This window comes from Podarcis pityusensis, assembly GCF_964106645.2.
Source record: "Podarcis pityusensis genome assembly, chromosome: 2".
In the NCBI taxonomy this organism is placed as follows: Eukaryota; Metazoa; Chordata; class Lepidosauria; order Squamata; family Lacertidae; genus Podarcis; species Podarcis pityusensis.
The window spans coordinates 102,905,526-102,928,075 of NC_138029.1; the positions used below are offsets into that span (position 1 = coordinate 102,905,526).

Below are 22,550 nucleotides of genomic sequence, written 5' to 3' on the forward strand. Positions count from 1 at the left end.
TCGCTCCCCGATGGAGGTGTGGCCACTCCTGACTCGTGCCCTCCCCCCTGTTGTGAGCTGCCAGCGCTTGATCCCTGGCGCCCTTCCTCTTCCCTGCTCTCTGGCGGTGACGCTGGTCCCGATTTCCAACTGCTCCCCTCTGAGTCCCCTCTGGCTCTATCTTCCTGGGGTGTCCCCCTAGGCTCCCCCCTTGCCCTGGCCACTGGTGCTCCTTTCTGTGAATCTTCTGATTCACTGGAAAGACTCGGAGATCTCGGGTCGTCGTCATCACTCATCTTTTCTTCTGCCTCCTCCCCCTCGCTCTCTGTTTCCTCCCTTGCCCTTGCCTCTGCTCCTGAACCCCTGACAGTATGTAACCCGAGGTACCACTGTAGTTCTTTGGCAGCCAGTGCAATTCTTTCATCAGCAACATAACTTTATGGTGGGAGCCTGCCTAGTAAGCAGTTGCACAGTCATGTTATTGATTATTTTGTGCCTAAGAAGTATGCATGCGCACGAAAGCTTATACCAAGAACAAACTTAGTTGGTCTCTAAGGTGCTACTGGACAATTTATTTATTTGTTTATTTTTATATATATTTCGCCTCCAAAATAATTTGATAATGCATATGTAGCAGTCAGTAGGCATAGCCTGCTAAAATAAATATATTTCCTATCCCTCCTATGTCGACAGTGGGATTCAGTCTGCCAGCATCTGCATCAATACCGTACAGTATCGGCGTTTTCACCACTTCTCAGATTGCCTTACATGAACCCATTTTAATAATTCCTTTTCATTTAAACTATTCACTGAGATGTGACAATGATCTTAATAATGGCTGAACGTCAGATGCCACCAAATAACCGTGAGGTGACAACAAAAAATCTATCTTTATTGGCTGATAGTTAATTAGCTTCATTAACGGAAGCATTCTGCCATTCCTAACTGATGGCGTTTAATTTTTCATATGATTTAGGATCCAATTGTCAGAGACATTAGACAATGGCGGTATTTGGCAAATGGGGCACTTAGATGTGTCTCATATTTCACTTTTAATCATGAAATAAATTATACAGAAAGCACCACTGCTTTCAACATTAACCCCCACACAATGAGTTTCAACTACCAAACGATGTTTGACATTGAGCTGCATCTATCATGAAAATTCCTTCCTTCCTTCCTTCCTTCCTTCCTTCCTTATTCTTGCTGTCTGTGAGTCCTCACATGATCTGAGGCCCTAAAACAGGCACAGGCAAACTCGGCCCTCCAGATGTTTTGAGACTACAATTCCCATCATCCCTGACCACTGGTCCTGCCCAAAAATGTTGCCTGTGAGCAAATCCAGCACTGCCTCCACTCCATATAAGGTAATTTCATCACCTTTATTATAGGAACAGTTTGAGCTTATGAGCTAGGCTGAGGCCAGCCCAGGAGATTTTGGCACCTGAGGCAAACCACAAAATGGCGTCCGCCACCCCCTGCCCTGCCAGGGAATAATAATAATAATAATAATAATAATAATAATAATAATAATAATACAAATAATAATAATAATAATAATTTATTTAAACCCTGTCCATCTGGCTGGATTTCCCCAGCCACTCTGGGCGGCTTCCAACAAAATATTAAAATACAGACGGGGAGAGTGAAGATCTACATTAGGAGCAAGGTGGGGGAGAAAGATCTACATCCTGATCCGCTTCTTCTGTCAATCCTGCCAGTCGCCTCACCTTGTCTCACAGGTGAGCTGGCTCTGGTCTAGGCCGTGTCATTCTGTGTGCTTCTACTAACCATCTTACTATTTTATATTTCTGTACCAGTGCTTCAAGCTACAAAGCCATTTTAATCACCGCTCACCATATTTTTGACTTTATTGAGAAATAATATCAATTTCTTTTGCTTCTCACTTCAGGAGTTTTGGCATCCATGGTTTCCAAATGTAGATTTGGACATGCAAAAGCTTCTCCAGTCAACTTGTGCTGGCTTTGTGTACTGAGATGTTGGGTGCTATCATAGTTGGAACGACAGGGCAGGGGAAGATTAAATTCATCGAGTTATGTGATATTCAGCTTTAGCATCAAAGTAGATTTGAGGCTGGATACAATTACAAGTTGAATGTTTTGAATTAATTGCATTGCATTTCAATTCCTACAGTCATTCCTATTTCATTATTTCAGCATTTATACACGATGCATAAAAAAAATCATTGCATGATACATGATGTATAAAAAGCCCATGTGCATTATAGCTTTTTTCCCCCTAATGTGTCTTGGAATTGCAATGCAGTGCTGTATATATTTATGCTCTGATGATCTTTTGTTGTAATGCTGTGCCTTAACTGGCAAACTTTCTGATTTTGAAATCACTAGGAATGATAAACTCAGGCACTTTTAAAAACTGGAGAAAGAATTAATCTCTCCTATTTATATTTTTATCAGCAGCGAAGAAGAGAAGCTAGACGCTGCTGCAGGCTCAGTTTGTCATGAAATAAAAGATTTATCTGATAACAGGAGGTTATTTAACACAGCAGACAGAAAGCATAAGGAAATCCAGTGGCTTGATGTAGCCACTTAGGCCAGGGCAATTAAGCACTGGACCAGCATTAAGAATTGCCAGGAATCCATGATATGCACTCAAGAAGTCCATTTGCCTTGCTAGCTCCAGAGACTGATGCAGTTACATTTAAGAGAGAGAGATAGAAGCATTGAGGTCTTGCTTCCAGGAAGCTCATCCCCAGATGATTCAAGCACAGATGATGTAAGATCTCTAATTGCCCAGGAAACTTCATGTATCAACAAACCAAAGAACGGCACATTGCATTTCATGGCAATCCATACCATCGTATTAAAGCTTATTTAGCTTAGAGTTAAAGCACATGGCTTTCCTCAAAGGATCATGGGAACTGTAGTTTGTTAAGGATGCTGGGAGCCCCCGTAGCTGTTTGAGGAGGAAATTTCAGTTCCCAGGGTTCACTGGGGGAAGTTGTGTGCACTGGATATGATTTAAATGTATGCCGCAAATCTGCCTTGTCAAGTACCCAGCAAGGGCTTCTGTTTTTGTAGTTGTACATCTGGGGTGATACTCAATTAGGTTCGTACTCAGAGGAGAGCCACTGAAACCAAAAGTGGCTTAAATTATCGAAATCCATTTATTTCAATGTAGTGGATTATGTTATTACATTTTTGTCCTACCCTTGCCCCCATAGGAGCCCAGCATAACAAACAACTAGCAAAACAATAGGATATTTTAAAAAATAGAATGAAAATGATATTTAAAACATTAAAAACATAAAAACAATTACATGCCCTCAAAGCCAATAATTTCAAGATTGTCAACATGAAATACACTCTTATTTCTCTTTCACAAATATTACATGGCAGGCTTTGCTCCTTCTGTGCCCCCACTCCAAGACTTTTTCCTGGAGCTACTGCTGAAAATAATACATTTGTAATACATTTGTAAAATGTACATTATCCACAAAGAACTCTTGCTTCCTGCTGAAAAGTACAAGAGCACACTGACCCTGGGCTATAAAATGGCCACAGGAGTCACTTTCAGACCCTAAAGTGAACGAGTGGACAGACAAGAGTAGGAGGCTACATTCCCCATATTTTCCATCTTTCCAATGAACACATCTCCATATGCCACAGAGTGATCAACAGATGCAGAGGAAGGTATCCTACATCGTTCTTGGTGGCTGAGGGAATTTCAGCCGGTTCAGTTTTTTCTCTTCTTTGCAGGCTGCATTGTCAAAACTGTGTCTTCTACTCAAGTATTATTAATGGTTGTGGGGGCTGTTCATGTTGGAATCTAGCTGGTTCGACCATGCCTACAGAAGACACAGAAATTTACATTTGAAATCACATTGTGAAATTGCTCTGAGGTGCTTCATAGCCATTAATGGTGCCTTCCCTATCACCAACCCTTTAAAATTACTTATCAGAAACATTAGAGATTGCTGAGAGGGCTCCACACATTGCTGCACAATATTTTATTTTATTTTATTTTATTTATTTTATTTTATTTTTAATCTGTATACCGCCCTTCATCCAAAAATTACAGGGCAGTTCACAACATAAGAATATAAAAGGAAACAAGAGCAAATCAAACAATGCCCCTGACAGATTTAAAAGGCTATAAAATGTTTATTATTAATATTTATTTATTTATTTATTTATTTTTTAAATCTTGGACCCTGGCACATTGCCATATATACTTGCTTTCTGAGAGTGTGAGTAAAAATATGCCACTAAAATACCATTCATAAAATCCAAATATATTTACATGACTTCAATAAAGGTCTGCCCCCCTTCTTTTTAATGTCTAGTGCCACAGTTTCCAGCTTTACCTTGGAAGTAAAATTGACTTCCACCACAAAAATATTTGTGATCAGATACACATCAGTAGTGATTAATAGCTTCCTCCTGAGAGCATTCCGTCTAAACTAAGGCTTTCATTTTGACAAGCAGCATTTCCACTTAAAAATGATATGCCGGTGAAATATTTTTTGATCTTTCGGAAGTGTCTCTCAAGGTCCATTGCTCACCCTGCTTTATACTACTCCTGTGGCCAGTTCCAAGAAAATTTGAGCCTTTTCAGATGTTTTGTAAGACCTTGTTCTCTTTGAATTGTCTTGGGGGTGGGCAGGGAAGAGTTAAACAAGTCAAGGACTGAGGGGCCTTGGCACTGTTTTCTTTCTATTTAGCTCTTTTGGTAGAACTTCAATTGAATTATTTATTGTCATTACCTGACTTGAGCTTTCTAGATGAGATGGGCTGTGCATTCGAATAAATGTTTTAAAAACCCAAAATTATTGGAATGCCATTCATCCACTAATAAACTCAAGGTGCCATACGTCTAATCTCCACCCATGTTTATCCTCACAATGCAGTGGTGGTTCACTGGAAAGGATGGAAGCAAGAGCCGCTGCACCGTGCTCATCAGTAGGGGCAAGACTGGGGGATCTTTGGGGTATCGGTGTCCCTGCAGATAGGCAGAGTCTTGATGCAGTAGGTTGGCCTAAAGGAAAGTGTGTATCCCAAGATGAGCTTCACAAACAAGTGAGGCTTTAAATGAATCTCTCCACCCTTAGCCCAGTATTGACACCACTGACTGGCCACGGCTCCCCAGGTTTTCACAGGAGTTCTTCTCAGGCCTGTTAACTTCAGTGGGAATAGTAAAGGGTAAAGGGGACCCCTGACCATTAGGTCCAGTCGTGACCGACTCTGGGGTTGCGGCGCTCATCTCGCTTTATTAGCCGAGGGAGCCGGCGTACATCTTCCGGGTCATGTGGCCAGCATGACTAAGCCGCTTCTGGGGAACCAGAGCAGCGCATGGAAACACCGTCTACCTCCCCACCGGAGTGGTACCTATTTATCTACTTGCACTTTGACGTGCTTTCGAACTGCTAGGTTGGCAGGAGCAGGGACCGAGCAACGGGAGCTCACCCCGTCATGGGAATTCGAACCGCCGACCTTCTGATCAGCAAGTCCTAGGCTCTGTGGTTTAACCCACAGCACCACCCGCGTCCCTCAGTGGGAATAAATGAGCTTTAAATATGAGTGTTTTGGTTCAGTTGGTGTCAGGGGCTGGACTGAGGAGGAATGGTGGGAACCCCCCCCCCCCATTCCTGCACCTTTCTGAGAAGAGGAGGACAGAATAGATTTAGAACAATGGTTTGCAGAAGGCCATAGTTCAGAGGCTGCAGAGGGGAGAAGCTGGGAGATATTGGGAGGGCAGCAGGAAGAAGAAGCACCAGGGGAGAGGGAGCTAACACACTCAGTGTCTCTAGAAAGCATTCCTGACCCCACCCCACCCCGGGACCAGGCATGCCTTGAGAGTAGTAGAGCAGAAAGTACAGAGGCAGAAAGCACAGATCAGCCGGTGCAGGGGTGACGTAGAATAGGAGGGACTGAGTTGGTGGGACTTTACTTGGAACAATGCCATTATCTAAGAGAGATCACATACCGTCGTCTGTCTCTGTGAATATTGAACAAACTACTTGGTAAGAACTCTTCTTGTTTATCTGCTTCTTGGTATCCCACCATGGGGACTGAACCCTGACAGTTGGGATCAGGCTGTCCTGTCCAGGACAAAATGAGCTTTTGGTGGCACCCTTCATTCTGGAATCTGAAGAATACTCTACTCTAAACCACATGATGATGATGATGATGGTGATGATTTATTTATATCCCGCCCATCTGGCTGGGTTTCCCCAGCCACTCTGGATGGCTTCCAACAAAATATTAAAATACAATAATTCATCAAATATTAAAAGCTAAACAGGGACATGCCTTCAGATGTCTTCTAAAAGTCAGGTAGTTGTTTATTTCCTTGACATCTGATGGGAGGGGGTTCCACAAGGCGGGCGCCACTACCAAGAAGACCCTCTGCCTGGTTCCATGTAACTTGGCTTCTCGCAGTGGGGGAACTGCCAGAAGGGCCTTGGCGCTGGACCTCAGTGTCCGGGCAGAACGATGGGGGTGGAGACGCTCCTTCAGCATGTTCACAGCCTGTCTCAGTGACATCTGCACTGGCTCGAACATGTAAACAAAATGGAAGACGGCAGGATCCCCAAGGAAGTGCTCTATGCGAAGCTGGCTTCAGGCACCAGGCCCATTGGCAGACCAACTCTGAGATACAAAGATGTCTGCAAACGTGACATGAAGGCTGGCAACATTAATCCCGCCGTATTGGAATTGCTTGCAGATGACCGCAACGCCTGGAGACCGACAGGTTGTGTATCCATAGCAGTGACCTGAGGAGAAATGGGAGGAGTACAAAGAGAAGAAACGGAATGATGGAACCAGACACCTTCATCTGCCCCAGCTGAAACAAAACATGTCTATAGCAGTCTCTACAGCCACAGGAGGCACTGTAACTCTCCAATGATTTGATGCCCCCAAAGCGCACTCTTCCATTATCTCCCGAGACAGGAGGATGGCAACCAACCTTGTTCTACAAATGCATTTAGGCTTCGGTTCTAACCTCACCTTTGTGGGAGCAAGCAACAATGAATCCAGTGGGATTTACTTCTGAGTAAACATCCACAGGGTTGCACCGTTGAATGCCAGCGTCATGCTAATTATTCTGCTGGAATTGTATGCTCCGGTACAAGTAGGGAACAGCTGATAATACTTCAGATATCTAGGAGGCAATAGGCAAAGTTTTAGAGCCACCAGCAGAGTGATTCAAGTCATTTTCATTAACGCAAATGGGCCTTTCACGCTACCGTCATCAACAGACCCCATTTGGCGTTCTGTCCCATTTGGCAGTGTGCTCTTGCAGAACTTGCTTCACTAGAAGTGCAGAAGTAATTCCGCGCTGAGAATTATTCCCCTTTGGAATAATACAGCGACTTTGTTTTCTCAGTTAACTGCTCCTGCTTACTTTGATTTCCTTCTTATAGGAGCCCTTTCCATCTGGCCTCACAAAAGGGGATTCGATCCATGGATATGGCAAGAATACAAAAATAGGTGCCTCCTTATTCTCCCAGCTGGCACTTTCAAAATGTCCCATTGTGTTTTGTTTTTGTAGAGAAAAGACTGAAAAATAGAATTTGTAGTGGTTCTAAAAAAATAAAAATCAATTGAGAATCTTAAGAGTTGCTATGGCTCTATAGGAGCAAGCCAGATACCCTCAGGACTTCACCAGGGCACAAAGTTCATGATCTTCCCTGGTCTTTTGATAGCATCTGGTTTCAGAAGTAGGGTATCAGGATGCGGGAGGCTGCGCTAGCCTCTTAATTTCCCCCACCCTGCCAAAACCCCAATATATTCCGCATGAGAGAACCTGTCTCAGAGCAGCAGATCCATAAAACATAAAGGCTTCTTAAGGTTCTTCACAGAGATTGCCAGGGAAGGGAATCTAAACTCTTGCGTGTTCACAGTCTGCCATTGCTGACATTTTCTTAGGGAACAAGACTGTAGGAAGCAAGTGGCGACTTCCTCTTCCTCCCCTCGGTCACCTCTCTAATGTGCACTGTTCCATGCATTTAAGACACGAAAGCTTGTAACAGAATGCCTGGGACGCCATGTCATGTCAGCTCTCATAAGCTTCACGCGGCTGGGCTCTGCTCTTTGACTAGAGAAAAACAGAGAAATCTATAATAAGACAATGGAGCAAGCCTGACTTCACCTACTGGAAAGCAAGAAATGTGTGTTTGGGATGCCATTTTGGTCTGCCTGAATAATGAATGGATGGCCCTGTCTCCTTAAGGGGCTGCATTTTTATTTATTTGTGTTTACCATTAAGAGGATATATATATACACATAGAGATTTATCTTACCATAAAATTACTCAAAACCAGCTTACATCAGTTTTGAAAAATGTAACAAAACAAAACAATAAAAAACAACAACACATGAGGCAGTTTGTAGCCAGTAAGAATAACCTGCGCTGGGCAAAGGATTTTGTTGCCTGAGACAAAGGACAATATCTTTCCCCATTCCAGGTACAGAGAAACAACCAGATGGGTTTTCATCAATACATGCATTTTCATACTTAAAGGTAAAGGTACCCCTGACCGTTAGGTCCAGTCGTGGATGACTCTGGGGTTGCGGTGCTCATCTCGCTTTACTGGCCGAGGGAGCCGGCGTACATTTTCCGGGTCATGTGGCCAGCATGACTAAACCGCTTTTGGCGAAACCAGAGCAGCGCACGGAAACGCCGTTTACCTTCCTGCCGGAGTGGTACCTATTTATCTACTTGCACTTTGATGTGCTTTCAAACTGCTAGGTGGGCAGGAGCAGGGACCAAGCAACGGGAGCTCACCCCATCGCGGGGATTTGAACTGCCAACCTTCTGATTGGCAGGCCCTAGGCTCCGTGGTTTAGACCACAGCACCACCCGCGTACATATATACTTCTCCCGAATACAGGCGTAGGCAAACTGCGGCCCTCCAGATGTTTAGGACTACAATTCCCATCATCCCTAGCTAACAGGACCAATGGATTACGTAGATTTGGCTTTAAGTGAGAATTGAATCAATTTCCCTTCCGTCGCTGGTCACCAGCAAATTATACATACAACTACATGCTTTGCAGAAGTGTAAACCCAGTGACTATAACAGCTGAGCATTGCTTTGAACCTTGGTCATCCCACATCTAAACCAAACGCTATTTACTGATTGTACAAATAGTACAATCCCATAGTATGATCTTTTTCTTTTGAGTGGGGAGCGATCCTTGTCTCTTGGCAGTATTTACTTTCCTAGTCTCATTACCATTTATTTTATTTTATTTTGCCCCCCCCCCCCACCGCCCTTCCTAATGTTTCCAATATTCAGTGTTTGCCCCTTCAGTCTGTAAATCTCTCCTTAAGGCCAGCCTTTTCTACCTGGGTTCCTTTCCTCTACTGCAAATATCATGTGCGTCAGAACTCCTTTGGCTCAGAAATTTCAACAAGCACTAATAAATCTGTAATATGGTCTTGTATAAATGAATATTAATATTGTCTACCAAGAGGATTTTTTTAACCTTTTACAATGAAGCAAGGAGGGGGAAGCAAGCTAGCGGCACAAACTAATTTAAAAATAAATAAAAAATGAGCATTTTTGAAATGACTATTCCTGGCTACTGGAAAACAGGATTCTCTATTTTCCAATCCAGTTTTCCAGCCTTCACTCATTGGGATAATGAATCTACCACTTCACTTCCATCACCGGCTATCATTTGGAGTCTTAAGCTATTACCACACTGCCAGTTATTTTTGGTGCTTTAAAATGTGCTTTAAAAAGCATTTATTCCCTTTCATGGCTTAATATTTTATTATGATTATATATTTATTTATACTCTGCCTTTTCCCCTGATGAGGCAGCTTATGGGTAAAAATGATAATTACTTAAAACATGGGGTGGGAAATGATAATTGAAACAACTTTAACCAGCACCACTTTGGGAATTATAACATGCAGCTCCCAACAGATATTACCTGAGCAGTCTAAAGGAAGAATGGTGGAGCAGTCAGCTTTCAGTGAAAATGAGCAAGAGTCATATTGACATAAAGTGGGAATAATGGAAAGTTGATGGCACTAGACTGCAGGCCACTGGTCCTTTGACAGGGCCAGGTATGGGGAGAGTTATTTGAGCCAGACAATCCCCAAGGTTAATTTCACATGGCATCCTTCATAAAACCAAGGTAATTCTAATGACAAGGAGGATAATGCTACGTCAAAAGCTGACAGCAGAAATCAGGGAAATAATTCTTGTTAATGTGAATGTTGCCCTCCAAGCAATGCAAAGATCAGAGACTTGAGACAACGCAAAAGCAAGTGGCTTCATACAGAGCAGTGACAATTAAAGTATAAAGCCCTATTCCACACTGGCACCTATACACCTTGGAGCATGTTCTTAGGTTACTTTAGCAGTGTGACCCCTCCACACTTCCCAATCAGTTATGGCCCTGGGTTGATGACTTATACCAGAAGTGAGGATTCTGTGGCCCTCATAATGCTGCAAAATTTCAACTCCTACCATCCTGAATAACATTGACCGTACTGGCTGGATCTGATGAACGTTGAAGTCCAACCATTTCTGGAGGGCTATGGGTCTACAACCCTGGCTTATCCCCTCCCGCTGCCTTGGGAACCTTTGACTTTCCCCTCGACTTTCCATTTGCAGTAGCAAATTGTTTTAAAAATTGCTATTCTAGACAGCCACCAGCAGTTGCCTAATGGTAAGACCAGCTGCTGTTTTAGTCACCTGCTTACAGCAACAGACAGCATGGCTTGGATTTCCCTAAGTGTAACTATGATAAAACAATCTTTTACAAGTAATCCTTTTGTAATCTTGGAGCAATGAAGAATAAATAAGTGTTTTAAAAGACAAAATGCCTGAGTGAACACACAGCAAATCGTTTCACAAATGGCTTCGCATGGGATTTGATGGAACTGTAGGCTGGAATCAATACACAGAACATTCTACTAACAATCTGAAGTGACACCCCAGTATCTTTAGAAATCCCATTTGCATTGTTCATTTTCAGTCTGTCCACCCCCAAGTTAGTCTGTTTTTTCTTATCCCTCCTTTTTTCTCCTCCCCCTTTTTCCTGTCTTTATTCTACCTCCTCTTCAGCCATTGCTTAAGAACTGCCCATAAAGAAGGTCGTTCTGGCCTTTACCTTTTTGACTCTGTTGGACAAAAGCCAAATGTTATTGATCACATTTTCTAGGAAAAAGGCTAATAACTGCTACACCAGGGGGAGCAGCAGGCTAAAGTAATGATAGTGTGTGATCGCTGCGAGAAAGCTTCCAAAATATGGGATTAATTTGCTTGTTTGGATTGCAAATTATGACTAATTGTTCGCCAATGAGCCAAGGCATGATGAATTTGCACAATATCTCAGACTCCTGGATACATTGCTTGACTAAATAACCGGCTGTTTTTCCTTTTGGCAGACCTGGGGTTATTCCTCGATAGGATCAGATCAGGAAAGGAAAGAATCAGTGAAAAGAAATTCAGGTTGGGAAGGAATGAACCACATACAGGTATAGGGCAGACACACAAAAATGACACATGATAATTAATATTTTTATTATTTGTATCCTGCCCATCTCACTGGGTTGCCCCAGCCACTCTAGGTGGCTTCCAACAAATATAAAAGCATAATAAAACATTTAAAACTTCCCTATACAGAGCAGCCTTCAGATTTCTTCTAAAAGTTGTACAATTATTTATCTCCTTGACATCTGATGGGAGAGCATTCCATATGGTAGGTGTCACTACCGAGAAGGCCCTCTGCCTGGTTCCCTGTAACTTGGCTTCTTGCAGTGAGGGAACCGCCAGAAGGCCCTTGGCGCTGGACCTCAGTATAGATATCTGCTAACTTAAGAAAAGGACAAGTGAGAGCTAAGATTGTGGTGACAGCAATCCCTGGACACTGACAACTGTCCAATCCCACCCACTGCTGGCACAACCCTGAGACCATTTTCAAGTGGTCTTTCTTTCTGCATAAGAAAAGTACATAATTCTAGGCTAGCTCTGACCTTCTTGAGAAATGCCAGCCCATAGCCATGCAACCAACAGACTGATGTAATGAATGAAAGAGAAAAAATGTTGAAATAGTGATATTGAATATTTATTTGACAGGCTATTAGGATTTCTAGAACTCATGTCTGGCATTTCCATTATAGAACTTTTGTTTAGAAAATATCAGTGCTAGGCCACCTACAAAAATGAGATAAGGAAAGTATTTGTGAGTAGATTTTCATTTGTATGAGTAACTCCTAATTCCACACTTAGGCTTCCATGCTGAAAATGGTTATAAGGGAGTAAACCCCACTGAATGTGTTCAGATTTACTTCTGAGTAAAAACATACTGGATTGTGCTGTGAAGATCAATCATTCAATTTTAGTTGAATATAGAGATGCACTAGAGTTCAATAAGAATTAGCTACTGACTTTTGCTGATGGCACATTTGTGGACAAATCAAATATCCCCATCCTCAAAATGAATTGTTCACACACACACACACCCCATAAATCCATTAGTTTCTTTATAGAATTGCATTTGCAGTTGCGCATAGGAAGACAAATTGAGCATGCCAAGGCCTGCTTTCCCCCAAAACACAGGTTGTAGCTGCCAGCAAAAGAAGTTCAAAGCTCTGAGTGTCCTCTCTGGTAATGGACGTGAAATTTGTCTAGAGGGGAAAAACTTGAGTAGATCAAAACAAGTTGCCAAGCAGCTCTCATAAAGACTCATTGACACTTGCCAAGTTGAAATAGAAAGACGCAAATACTGGGAGATACTGAGAAATCGTGGGGAGGGATATCTGATAATCCTTTCTTCCTGACACAGTTAGTTCATGATGTATTGCCAGCACTTCAGTGCTGCTACTATTCTGAGACACAGAGTTCAAGTAGTTGGTGTTACCGTCTTATCCTTGGCTGTTGAAAGAGGCCCTGATCTTGAAAAGGGCTTATCATATGCTGACAACACCAAACTGTAAATCTTCTAAAGGAGCTATGTCACACTAAAGTCATCCAAGGAAGGCTACCTAGTAGGACTGCCGACTTTTTCTCTCTCTCCTTGCAAGACTCGGGTGAATTAACATTGGTATGAAAAGCAGAATCTCCTCAGGCAAAACTTTCCTCAACTCCATGGCAAAGAAAAGTCCTGGTTTTCCACTTCATACACAGATCATTAAAACATAGGAGCCCTGCTTAAAGAGGGGCAGATTGCTGCCTTCTTCTCCATTGCTTCCTGGTCTCCGTTATCTCAGTTTAGCATGTTGTCCACTGGTTTTACCACTATGACATTGCCATTTCTCTACGTGAAGCTATCAGGTCAGGGCTGAGGAAGCTGTAGCCCTCCACATATTGTTGGACTCCAACTCCCATCAAACAACATGGCCAGTGGTTGGGGGATGACAGGGGCTGTAGTCCAACAACATCTGGAAGGTCATAGCTTTCCCATTCCTGTATTAGGTGAAGAAAGACCCTGGGGGTCAAGGGCCATGGAGGACATGAAACAAAAGGAGCTGGAAATTTAAATGCACATAGGGCATGTCTATGTGTCAACCCTCCTCCCCATGTGATTAGAATTGCACGAAGAGCAGGAATGCATTTGTTGGCCCCATGTTACTGTAGATTGGTTCCATTGCCCTCCAAACTTTGAAGGGTTAATTTCTGTTCTACTTGTATGTTGTTTAGTTGTTTAGTCGTGTCCGATTCTTCGTGACCCCATGGACCAGAGCACGCCAGGCACTCCTGTCTTCCACTGCCTCCCGTAGTTTAGTCAAACTCATGCTGGTAGCTTCGAGAACACTGTCCAACCATCTCGTCCTCTGTCGTCCCCTTCTCCTTGTGCCCTCCATCTTTCCCAACATCAGGGTCTTTTCCAGGGAGTCTTCTCTTCTCATGAGGTGGCCAAAGTATTGGAGTCTCAGTTCTATTTATATAGGCTCCCTTTATTGATTTAGAATCCCAATGGCACATCTGGAGAAGGTTCCCCACCTTAGAAGCCACCCATCCAGTGTGTAGTGGGGTGAAAGAGTCAAGCGACAGGAATTGGATGGAAGTGGTGTGGCCCCATTCCCCACTCACCCACCGAGTTTAGACTATGTAGAGGGATGTGTGTCCACTGAAGAAATGGAGACTTACTTCCCCAGAGATTTTATTCAATTGGGAATATAACCCGAACTTTCCTTGCATCTTAGGCAGCAGGCTATAATTCCCCCCCCTTCTCCCCTTGTTAGAATGTCATTTGTTGGTTTGAGGTAAAATCTATACATCGATCAAGCAGTCCTTGCAAAGAGGCATGCACACACTCAACAACAAATAATAGATTATTGGAAGGGCAGCTGCATACACAGCTAGACAACAAGTGGTAATTATTTTTATGATTCATTAAGGTTATCGACCGACGTAAAGAGGAGAATGGATGCGCTTGTTATACACTTTTGAAGAAATTGGGTGTCAGTTTGATCTTTAGCAGCTGAGATTATCTTAGGCTCCTTAAGTAATTATGGAGCTGTGGTGATCATGGTGATTGTTTCTAATCACTGATGTGCATGCATTCTCTACTCCCATGGGAAGTTTAGTCACTGGTGCCTTTTTCTTGCTTTCCCTACTGTGTGTACAGCCTGCTGCTTTCTACACACACTTTTTGCTCTCCATCCAAACAAGCAAGAGGCAATATCAGAGTTCACAGAGTCAAGCCAGGCAAAAACACTTGGGGTGCAAAGCAAGGTCAGTGAGAGGCAGGGATGTAAGAAGGCAGCAGTTTCAATTCTGACTTGTGTTTGTCACAATCTGCGCTGTTTCTGTTCTGCTGCACTTCAGTTGTTACCAAATAATATGTTAGGTGATTTATGTAACTATTTATGTTACATTCATTTCAATGTCAAGAAAACGTTGCAAAAAAGTATCATTTGCAGATTTAGAACAACAAGAACAATAAGAACAAATGCCAATTGTATTCACTTGACTCATTTTCTTTCCTGGTCCTTGATGCACATGCAAACTGCAGGAATTTCCACTTCCTTCTCCATTTCCTCCAAAATCCCTAGTGAGAACTGTGGCATGATAGACAGACCTGGAGGGCTGCATTTAGTCTCTGGGCCTATTGTTCCCAACTCCTGCATTAGGTTGTTGAATTTTGCTTTGTACTCTTCAGTGGCCATCTGGCCACCTACAGACCAATGACTCTTTTAACATATATTATCCAAAGATTTATAAAAAGAGCTTCCTGCATTGCTGGTTTTTGTTTTTTGTTTGTTTTTTGAAAACAAACAAAAGTTCCACTTTTTCTGCTGTGCTAAGTTTGTTCTTGCCAAAATTGATATTTTATTTTGATTGAACCAAATTAAACTGAATATAGTGAGTTGCCCATGAAAGAAAAGTATCCTCATGATGGTGTTTGCTTTCATAACTTGTAGCCACCATTCGGTAATGCTGTTAGGGTGTCATAACACAAAAATAAATAAATATAAATCCATATAAAATTACATATACCAAAAAAAAAAAAGAACAACAGCATAAACTCGGCAGAGTGGTTGAACCATCATTCACCAGTTAGGAGCACCAGGAACTGCCCCTATCCTGACTCAAACCTTTGTTCCATCTAACTCAATGTTTTCTTCACTGAGAGGAAGCTACTCTCCCTGGTTTCAGGCAGGAGTCTCTCCCAACTCTTCCTGGAGATACTGAGGGATTGAACCCAGGACTTTCTACATACACAAGAGATGCTCTGCCACTGAGCTATGGTTCTTCCCACAAAGTGCTGGAATGTCTGGAAAAATGAAAATGCCTTTAAGTAGGCACCGGGATGACAGTTTTAGCACTAGGCAAGCTTCCCTGGAGATGATGTTCCATGTGTGGCATCCACGAATGAGCAGGTCCTCCGTCCAGTCACCATCACTCACCTAAGTACAGGTATGGAGGGGGGAATCTGGAGGAGACACTCAGATGGTGAGCATAAAGTACAGGTTGCTTCATATGGTGGAAGGCTTTATAGGTAAGCACCAGCACTTTGAATTGTCCCCAGAGCAGACCAGTAGCCGGTGTTGCTGTTTCTAATTGACCATTCTAATCGACTCTGACATTTATTGTACACCCACCAATCAATCACCTTTGGCTTGGAACACATAATTTGTGTCCAGGCTTTCTCTTCGGATGTAAAGGCTACCATGAAAAGAGATGCTTGTTAACTTGCCCTACTTATTCCTGAATTTGCTGCTTCTGCAAAGTAATAAAATATTTACACCACCCTCAGCATGAAACTGTGTACCTATTAGTTCGGTCTTCCCTGCTTATTAAGTACCCAGTAGACATCAGTAAACAATGGGGATCAGTTATTGTCACCATTAGCCTGCCTGAAATCATACACGTGCCACAAATTCTAGGCAATTCTAGGCAAAGACTGGTAATGTAGTCAGAGACTGTTTAAGCCATTCAGACTTATTGTTGTTCCAGTTAAATGACTAAAGCTCAAAGGGCTGCTTTTCTCAATTTTGTGAATGTGGGAGTGGAAGCAGGTTTTGGATATGTGTGTAGATCGAAATATACTCTTGCCCCCCAAAAGGTGTGTGGTCTGTTTACATTATGGAATGCATGCGCCTTTAGATCTGAGCATTCCCAATGTTTGAAACTGAAATGTGATCATTTGCCCCAAAATTTGTACATTTGCTGCATTTATGTTCTCCTGAAAGGGCTTGGGATAAGGAATAATGGGAATTTCTTCTCTCTCCATGAGCAATAAAAGTCTTTGTGAGTTGCTGGTCCATGCCTCTTAAAACATTGAACTCTACTTTGTTTGTTCATTTAAATGTTCAGCCCACCCATCCTATGGCTCATTCTTGCTTGTTTGCTTTGCAAAAGAAGCTGGATTCTGCAAGTGGAATCTGTTGTTCCAAATATGAACATTATTCTGCCTGCGTTATTCAACCTGGAATTAGTTTTCTTGACACATAATTTAATTACTACATATGCATTCCTGGTGGCAAAATAGTGCAGCTTATAAGAACCAATAAAATGCAAATGCAATATTATACTGTTAAATCTACAATTGTGATTTTTCATGTCTTTGCTGGCATATTTTTTGTGATCAGTAACTCTACTGAACTTGTACAGTGCCACATGGGCACCACTGAATGCTAGACTTGACCCAGAGTCCTGTAAAAAGAACTGCAGAGAGAGGACATTGATGTATAGCATTGATTTCATCCACATTTTTTCAGCAATGGAGGTATTCCATTGCCTTGCTTTGATGCATTTTGTAAACACATTATTGAAGGTAACTAAGTGAGAAATGTGCTGCCATGGGCCTTTCAAAATCTGAGTTGAATATACTTTGCAGGAGTGATGATCTCAGAGAACAAGTTTATGTACATACCCTCGCAGTCAGCTGTTGTGCAGCAACGTACCCAGATGCAAATAGAATTGAAGCTTAGAGAAGATATTTATAACCCTGGATCCTTAAATTTAGAGCATTTGACTGTAACACAATCTCAGTTTGCTTTTATTGTGTGCACAGTCTGATTCCTTATAACTTTGGAAAGTGGGTGTATTTGAAGGTGCTAGATTCTGCCCTCAACAATTTTATCGCCAAATTCACTCGTGCTCTGTTCGCGGGCTTCCCTTTGACATCTGGTTGACCGCTGTGAGAACAGGTAGCTGGACTAGACGGGCCACTGGCTTGATCCAGCACATTCTTCTTAAGTTCTTGTACAAGTTGATGTAAGGAGAGAGCTAATTCTATGGTTCTTTCCTACCTGACCACCAACTGACCAGGAGTAGCAACATGGGCAAGCGACTCCCGCGTGGCTGGTTGTGTTTGTACTGGAGTGAGTTTCAAAAGGGTGCAGAAGGTGTAGTAACCTATGTGCCCTCTAGCTGTAGTAAAAAAATTGTTAGGCATGGCATAAAATCCATCAAGTGCATGTACTAGAAACAACCTTATTCTCTATATCCAGGTGGACCATAGTAAAAATGTAATATTTGTCCCATGAGCTGATCAACCACATGCCTGAACTTCAGAGCTGACCTGTTGGCTGTACTGCTCATCTAGGAATCTTTGGTCCCATTCACACATGCTTTTGGCGGCGGCGAAGCCACTTTTCCATGCTGCAATTCCAATGCAGTTATCTGGCAGGAAAGACCCATGCAAATGACTTCACCCATGCCAGGCATCTAGCTGTTTTAAGAATAGCAGGAGTTGTGTGGCTGATGATGTGAACCCTGAAAGATTTGCCTTACGGGCCATCAGATGGGAGGTCAGAACCTGATCCCTGCCCAGTCAGAACCTGATCCATAGAGCAATGCTGGCAGGCTCACAGTATGGATGGAATCTACACACATAATTTTTTTATATAAAAAAAATGCTGTGAAAATACTCTTTTAAAAACGTTTTGAAAAATGCATTGAATTTTGCATAGCTCACTGTTGCCATCTAGTGTCACATTTGTACATTGCACTTCACAACACATTTAAAACGTTTTATTTGCAGCTGTATAGCTGAGTCGATGGTCAGAATAGTTATTTAGGCACAGCCAAGGGAATCCATCTGAGAATGGGAGCAGAAGAAAGGACCTCTTAACTGGCACTAGGCTACATAAAAGCAGAAACAGATAAAATACATCTGCAGGGCTAAAGGAACACATGAGTGCACAACTTTGGCAAAGGTGTAACCCTTGCCCAGAATATTTTTCTGTAGGCAGTAGGATCACAATTACCCAATCAGAGGAGCTGCGATTGAAAGCATTCAAACATGGGCACACACATGGTAAAAATCACGAAATGTGTGTTTGATTTCCTTCTCTCTCTTTTTACCCATATGATTGAATGCAAATATATACCCTTGTTTATGTAGACTTGTAACAGACAGGGAGCTGTTGCCAGTCAGCTGTTACTGCGGCACTGCAAAAGCTAAATGGAATATTAAAGCAATTTAATTTCCTCTTAGGAATTGACTTCTGCTCTCAGCAGTCATGGTTGCTGTTGAAACGGGGTGGGGGAGATCAATAAGCACCTGCTGTTCTGCAATCTATAAAATAATCACATTAAGGTTTACTAGAGACATACAGGATGCAAGGGTGCATTGCTGGTTTACTCCAGTACAGCTAAAATTGTATATTCGTTCAGTAAACAAACAATGCTACAGATTGTAAAATTCCAAGCTTTGTTTCTCATAGTGAAGTACTTAATGCATGAGCAAAAAGTCTCCAGAAATGTCAGCCAATATCATTCATTTTCAAAACAATTTAACCAAACTCCTATTAAAATGGAGCCACAAAGAAAAAAATTCTTTGTTGTCATTGGGAAATGTTGGGTCCCCCTCCCCCTAAAAAATATGGTTGTTCTGGAACATAAAACTGCACAGGGATGTTTTAAATAAAATGATACAACTTAAAATGCTGTTTGCATGCCAATTTATAACAAAGCACAGAGCATTTCCAGGCATAACAGCATATATATTGCATTGTGTTTTGTAGTTTTACATTTTTAAGCTCCGCCGTGGTTCCTGTACATTTCCTCACTCTCTGTCTCCCCACACAACACCTCCCTGTCATCTTGCCATCACCTTAAGACAAACATAAGGGCATAAATAGAGGCCTGTGGGATCAAGATAAGTGTGGATCAGGTGGCTTTGACTCAATCAACTTTCTTCCCCGTCCATATCCCTCTCTCATGATATTAGTATCCATTGCCATCCAATGAAGGGGAAGATGGAAAGATTCATGCAAGAGAAAGTTCTTTTTCACACAGCTCATAGTTCAGCTATATAATTCTTTCCCACAATATGTAGCGATGGCCACCAACTTGGGTGGATTTAAAAGAAGGTTGGTCAACTTCATCAGATGATAAGACTATAAATGACTAGTCATCACAATGGCTATGTTATTCCTCCATTGTTGGAGAAGGCTGAATTTCCCATGTTCAGTGGGGTAGGACTTCACAGCCATTCATAGTTTCTTCATACTTTCCTAATGGTTAGGGGAAGCAGTACAAATTACACAGTACAATAGACACAAATGTGGTTTATTGGCATACTTTTCCATATATCAGAATTCAATTTGTCTCCTTTTATAAATAATAATAATAATAATAATAATAATAATAATAATAATAACTGATGATGTGTTTAAGCTACTCTACCTCTTTGTTGATCTTAATGACATTTCTATATAAATAACATTTTGCATTTTAATTGGTTTTTCAGATAAGTAAACAGCAGCTCCAAACCGTCAAGGATCGCTTCCAAGCCTTCCTCAATGGAGAAACTCAGATTGTAGCAGATGAAGCTTTCATGAATGCCGTCCAGAGCTATTATGAGGTAAGAACACTAGAGTGGCAATTCCAGTTCTCAGGTTCTAAAGGGGCAGAAGCTGTCCCCATGTGCACAGAATGGACCAATCCGAGGCTGGGATGGTAGAATCTGTCCATTTCCATTTCATTCAGGTTTTTTCCATTTTTTCCAGTCCTAAATTTAGGTTGCCATTCTTTCACATTGGTTTGCTGTGTGTGTAGCCGCCTCCCCACTACGTCACCCTCCAACTCACAGAGTGCACTATTTCCACAATGCGATTAACATTGTGAGAAGGGACAAACAACTCAATAGGGCTTCTCGCCATGTGACCTGCTCTCTCAGGAACTACAAGTCCCAGAGTTCTTTCTTCCCGCTTGTATTTCTTTTCCACATGTGGGAAGAGCAGTTAGTGTGTGGCAGCAGGTGAGCAGCAGGACGAAGGAACAGGCACCATCATAATTGGTACACATACAGTACGTCCCAGAGACAGAAGGAGCCTGAGCTGCTGCCATGATATAGGGCCGGGGACACAGATGTGAAGATAGGTCTCTGGCCTCCAGAGTGCATAGAACAACTTAATCTCCAGCAACAGGAATTATTCATAGTTGCACACACGTAAAGAGACAGAATTTGTTGAAACGTTTTCCAATAAATGTTAATCCAATATTAAAACTAAAACAACTTTGTGTTTTTAATCCCACTTTGAAGCAGACAGTTGACTCGTCCAACATTCCCAACCTGGTACCTACCAGATGTTTTGGATCATTCTGGATGGGGCTGATGCAAGAAGTAGTCCAAAACCTCTTGTGGGCACTGGGTTGGAGACGGCAAGCTGTGGGTCCAAACATGTCCCTAAACTATATATTTCCATGAATTGTTTTCTACAAGTACTAGGCAACTTTGTCCGGCTCTGTAAATGCCATCACCTTTCACCATGCTCAAAGCAGATTCCAGGCTTTATGCCTTGGTTTGTTGGTAAACTGTACCCTGTTCTTTTGTCATGTCACCCTGAGATCCCAAACCAAATCAGGGTTCGTTGTGACAGTGGGCCACTAGGAACCAAAGTGAGTCTCAACTAACAAGTCCCATTACTTTCAATGGGAGTTTGTAGCAACTAATAGAAGGCAGATTGGGCCTGTTGTCTTCCATGAAATTATTGCAGTTTGTGTAAAAAGCACGATTACAATTTCTGCAGCTCAGGTAGCATAGATCATTACAGCATGGATGTGTTGTTGTTTAGTCGTTTAGTCATGTCCGACTCTTCGTGACCCCATGGACCAGAGCATGCCAGGCACTCCTGTCTTCCATTGCCTCCCACAGTTTGGTCAAACTCATGTTGGTAGCTTCGAGAACACTGTCCAACCATCTCGTCCTCTGTCGTCCCCTTCTCCTTGTGCCCTCCATCTTCCCCAACATCAGGGTCTTTTCCAGGGAGTCTTCTCTTCTCATGAGGTGGCCAAAGTATTGGAGCCTCAGCTTCAGGATCTGTCCTTCCAGTGAGCACTCAGATTTCCTTAAGAATGGATAGGTTTGATCTTCTTGCAGTCCATGGGACTCTCAAGAGTCTCCTCCAGCACCATAATTCAAAAGCATCCATTCTTCGGCGATCAGCCTTCTTTATGGTCCAGCTCTCACTTCCATACATCACTACTGGGAAAACCATGGACAGCATGGATGTAGGGAGCAGGTAACCAGGGATATGAGGCCTCTGCCTGAGATGCGGCTGCCAGTCAGATGGAGCAGGAGTCGAACCAGGTACAACCTGTTCCTAACAACTGCAGCTGTTCAGAGGTAGCCAAACTGCTGTCCGTGAGTTCTATTGAGGTCAAATCCAGAAAAGGTCATGGAACCCATACTTGGCCCTGCACTGGGTTTATTTTTGTCTAACAGTGGAGACTCAAGCTGTTTTGACCAGGGCTTTCAGTGGGCTGACCCAGAGAATGAATTTGGAGGATTGTGGCATATTATAGTGCACAGAAATATTAACTAACAATTCATCTGAGTAAGTTTACATTGCCTCAGGGGCTTGTTTTTTTGGGGGGGTGTTTTCTAAGCAACAAACAAGTGGGAAGGTTATAAAAAGACTAATGCGGAACTGAGGGAGTACTTATCCTACAGTATTCAGTCATTAGATTATTTTGTGTCATTTTTCTCATTCCAGAGGTTATAAATTTCAATTAGGGAGTGCTATTTTCCAATTATATAATATCTTTGTTAAAAGAATCAATATTTTGGCAGTTAATTAGGTTTTTTAGAAATAAGTCTTGTGCGTACTAATTAATCTCTGCGACCGATCATCACGGCATCTATAACTGTTTACAAGTTGTC

General features: G+C 42.4%; 1 protein-coding gene across 8 annotated transcripts in view; it reads left to right on the forward strand.

Annotated features, from left to right (window-relative positions):
• The window catches only part of CADPS (calcium dependent secretion activator), a 348,154-nt gene that overhangs the window by 52,399 nt on the left and 273,205 nt on the right, over nt 1–22,550 (forward strand). For all 8 annotated transcript variants that reach the window (XM_080995634.1, XM_080995627.1, XM_080995631.1 and 5 more), the window contains exon 2: nt 20,136–20,249. In XM_080995634.1, the coding sequence (XP_080851760.1) occupies nt 20,136–20,249 (114 nt within the window). The remainder of the gene's footprint in view (nt 1–20,135; nt 20,250–22,550) is intronic.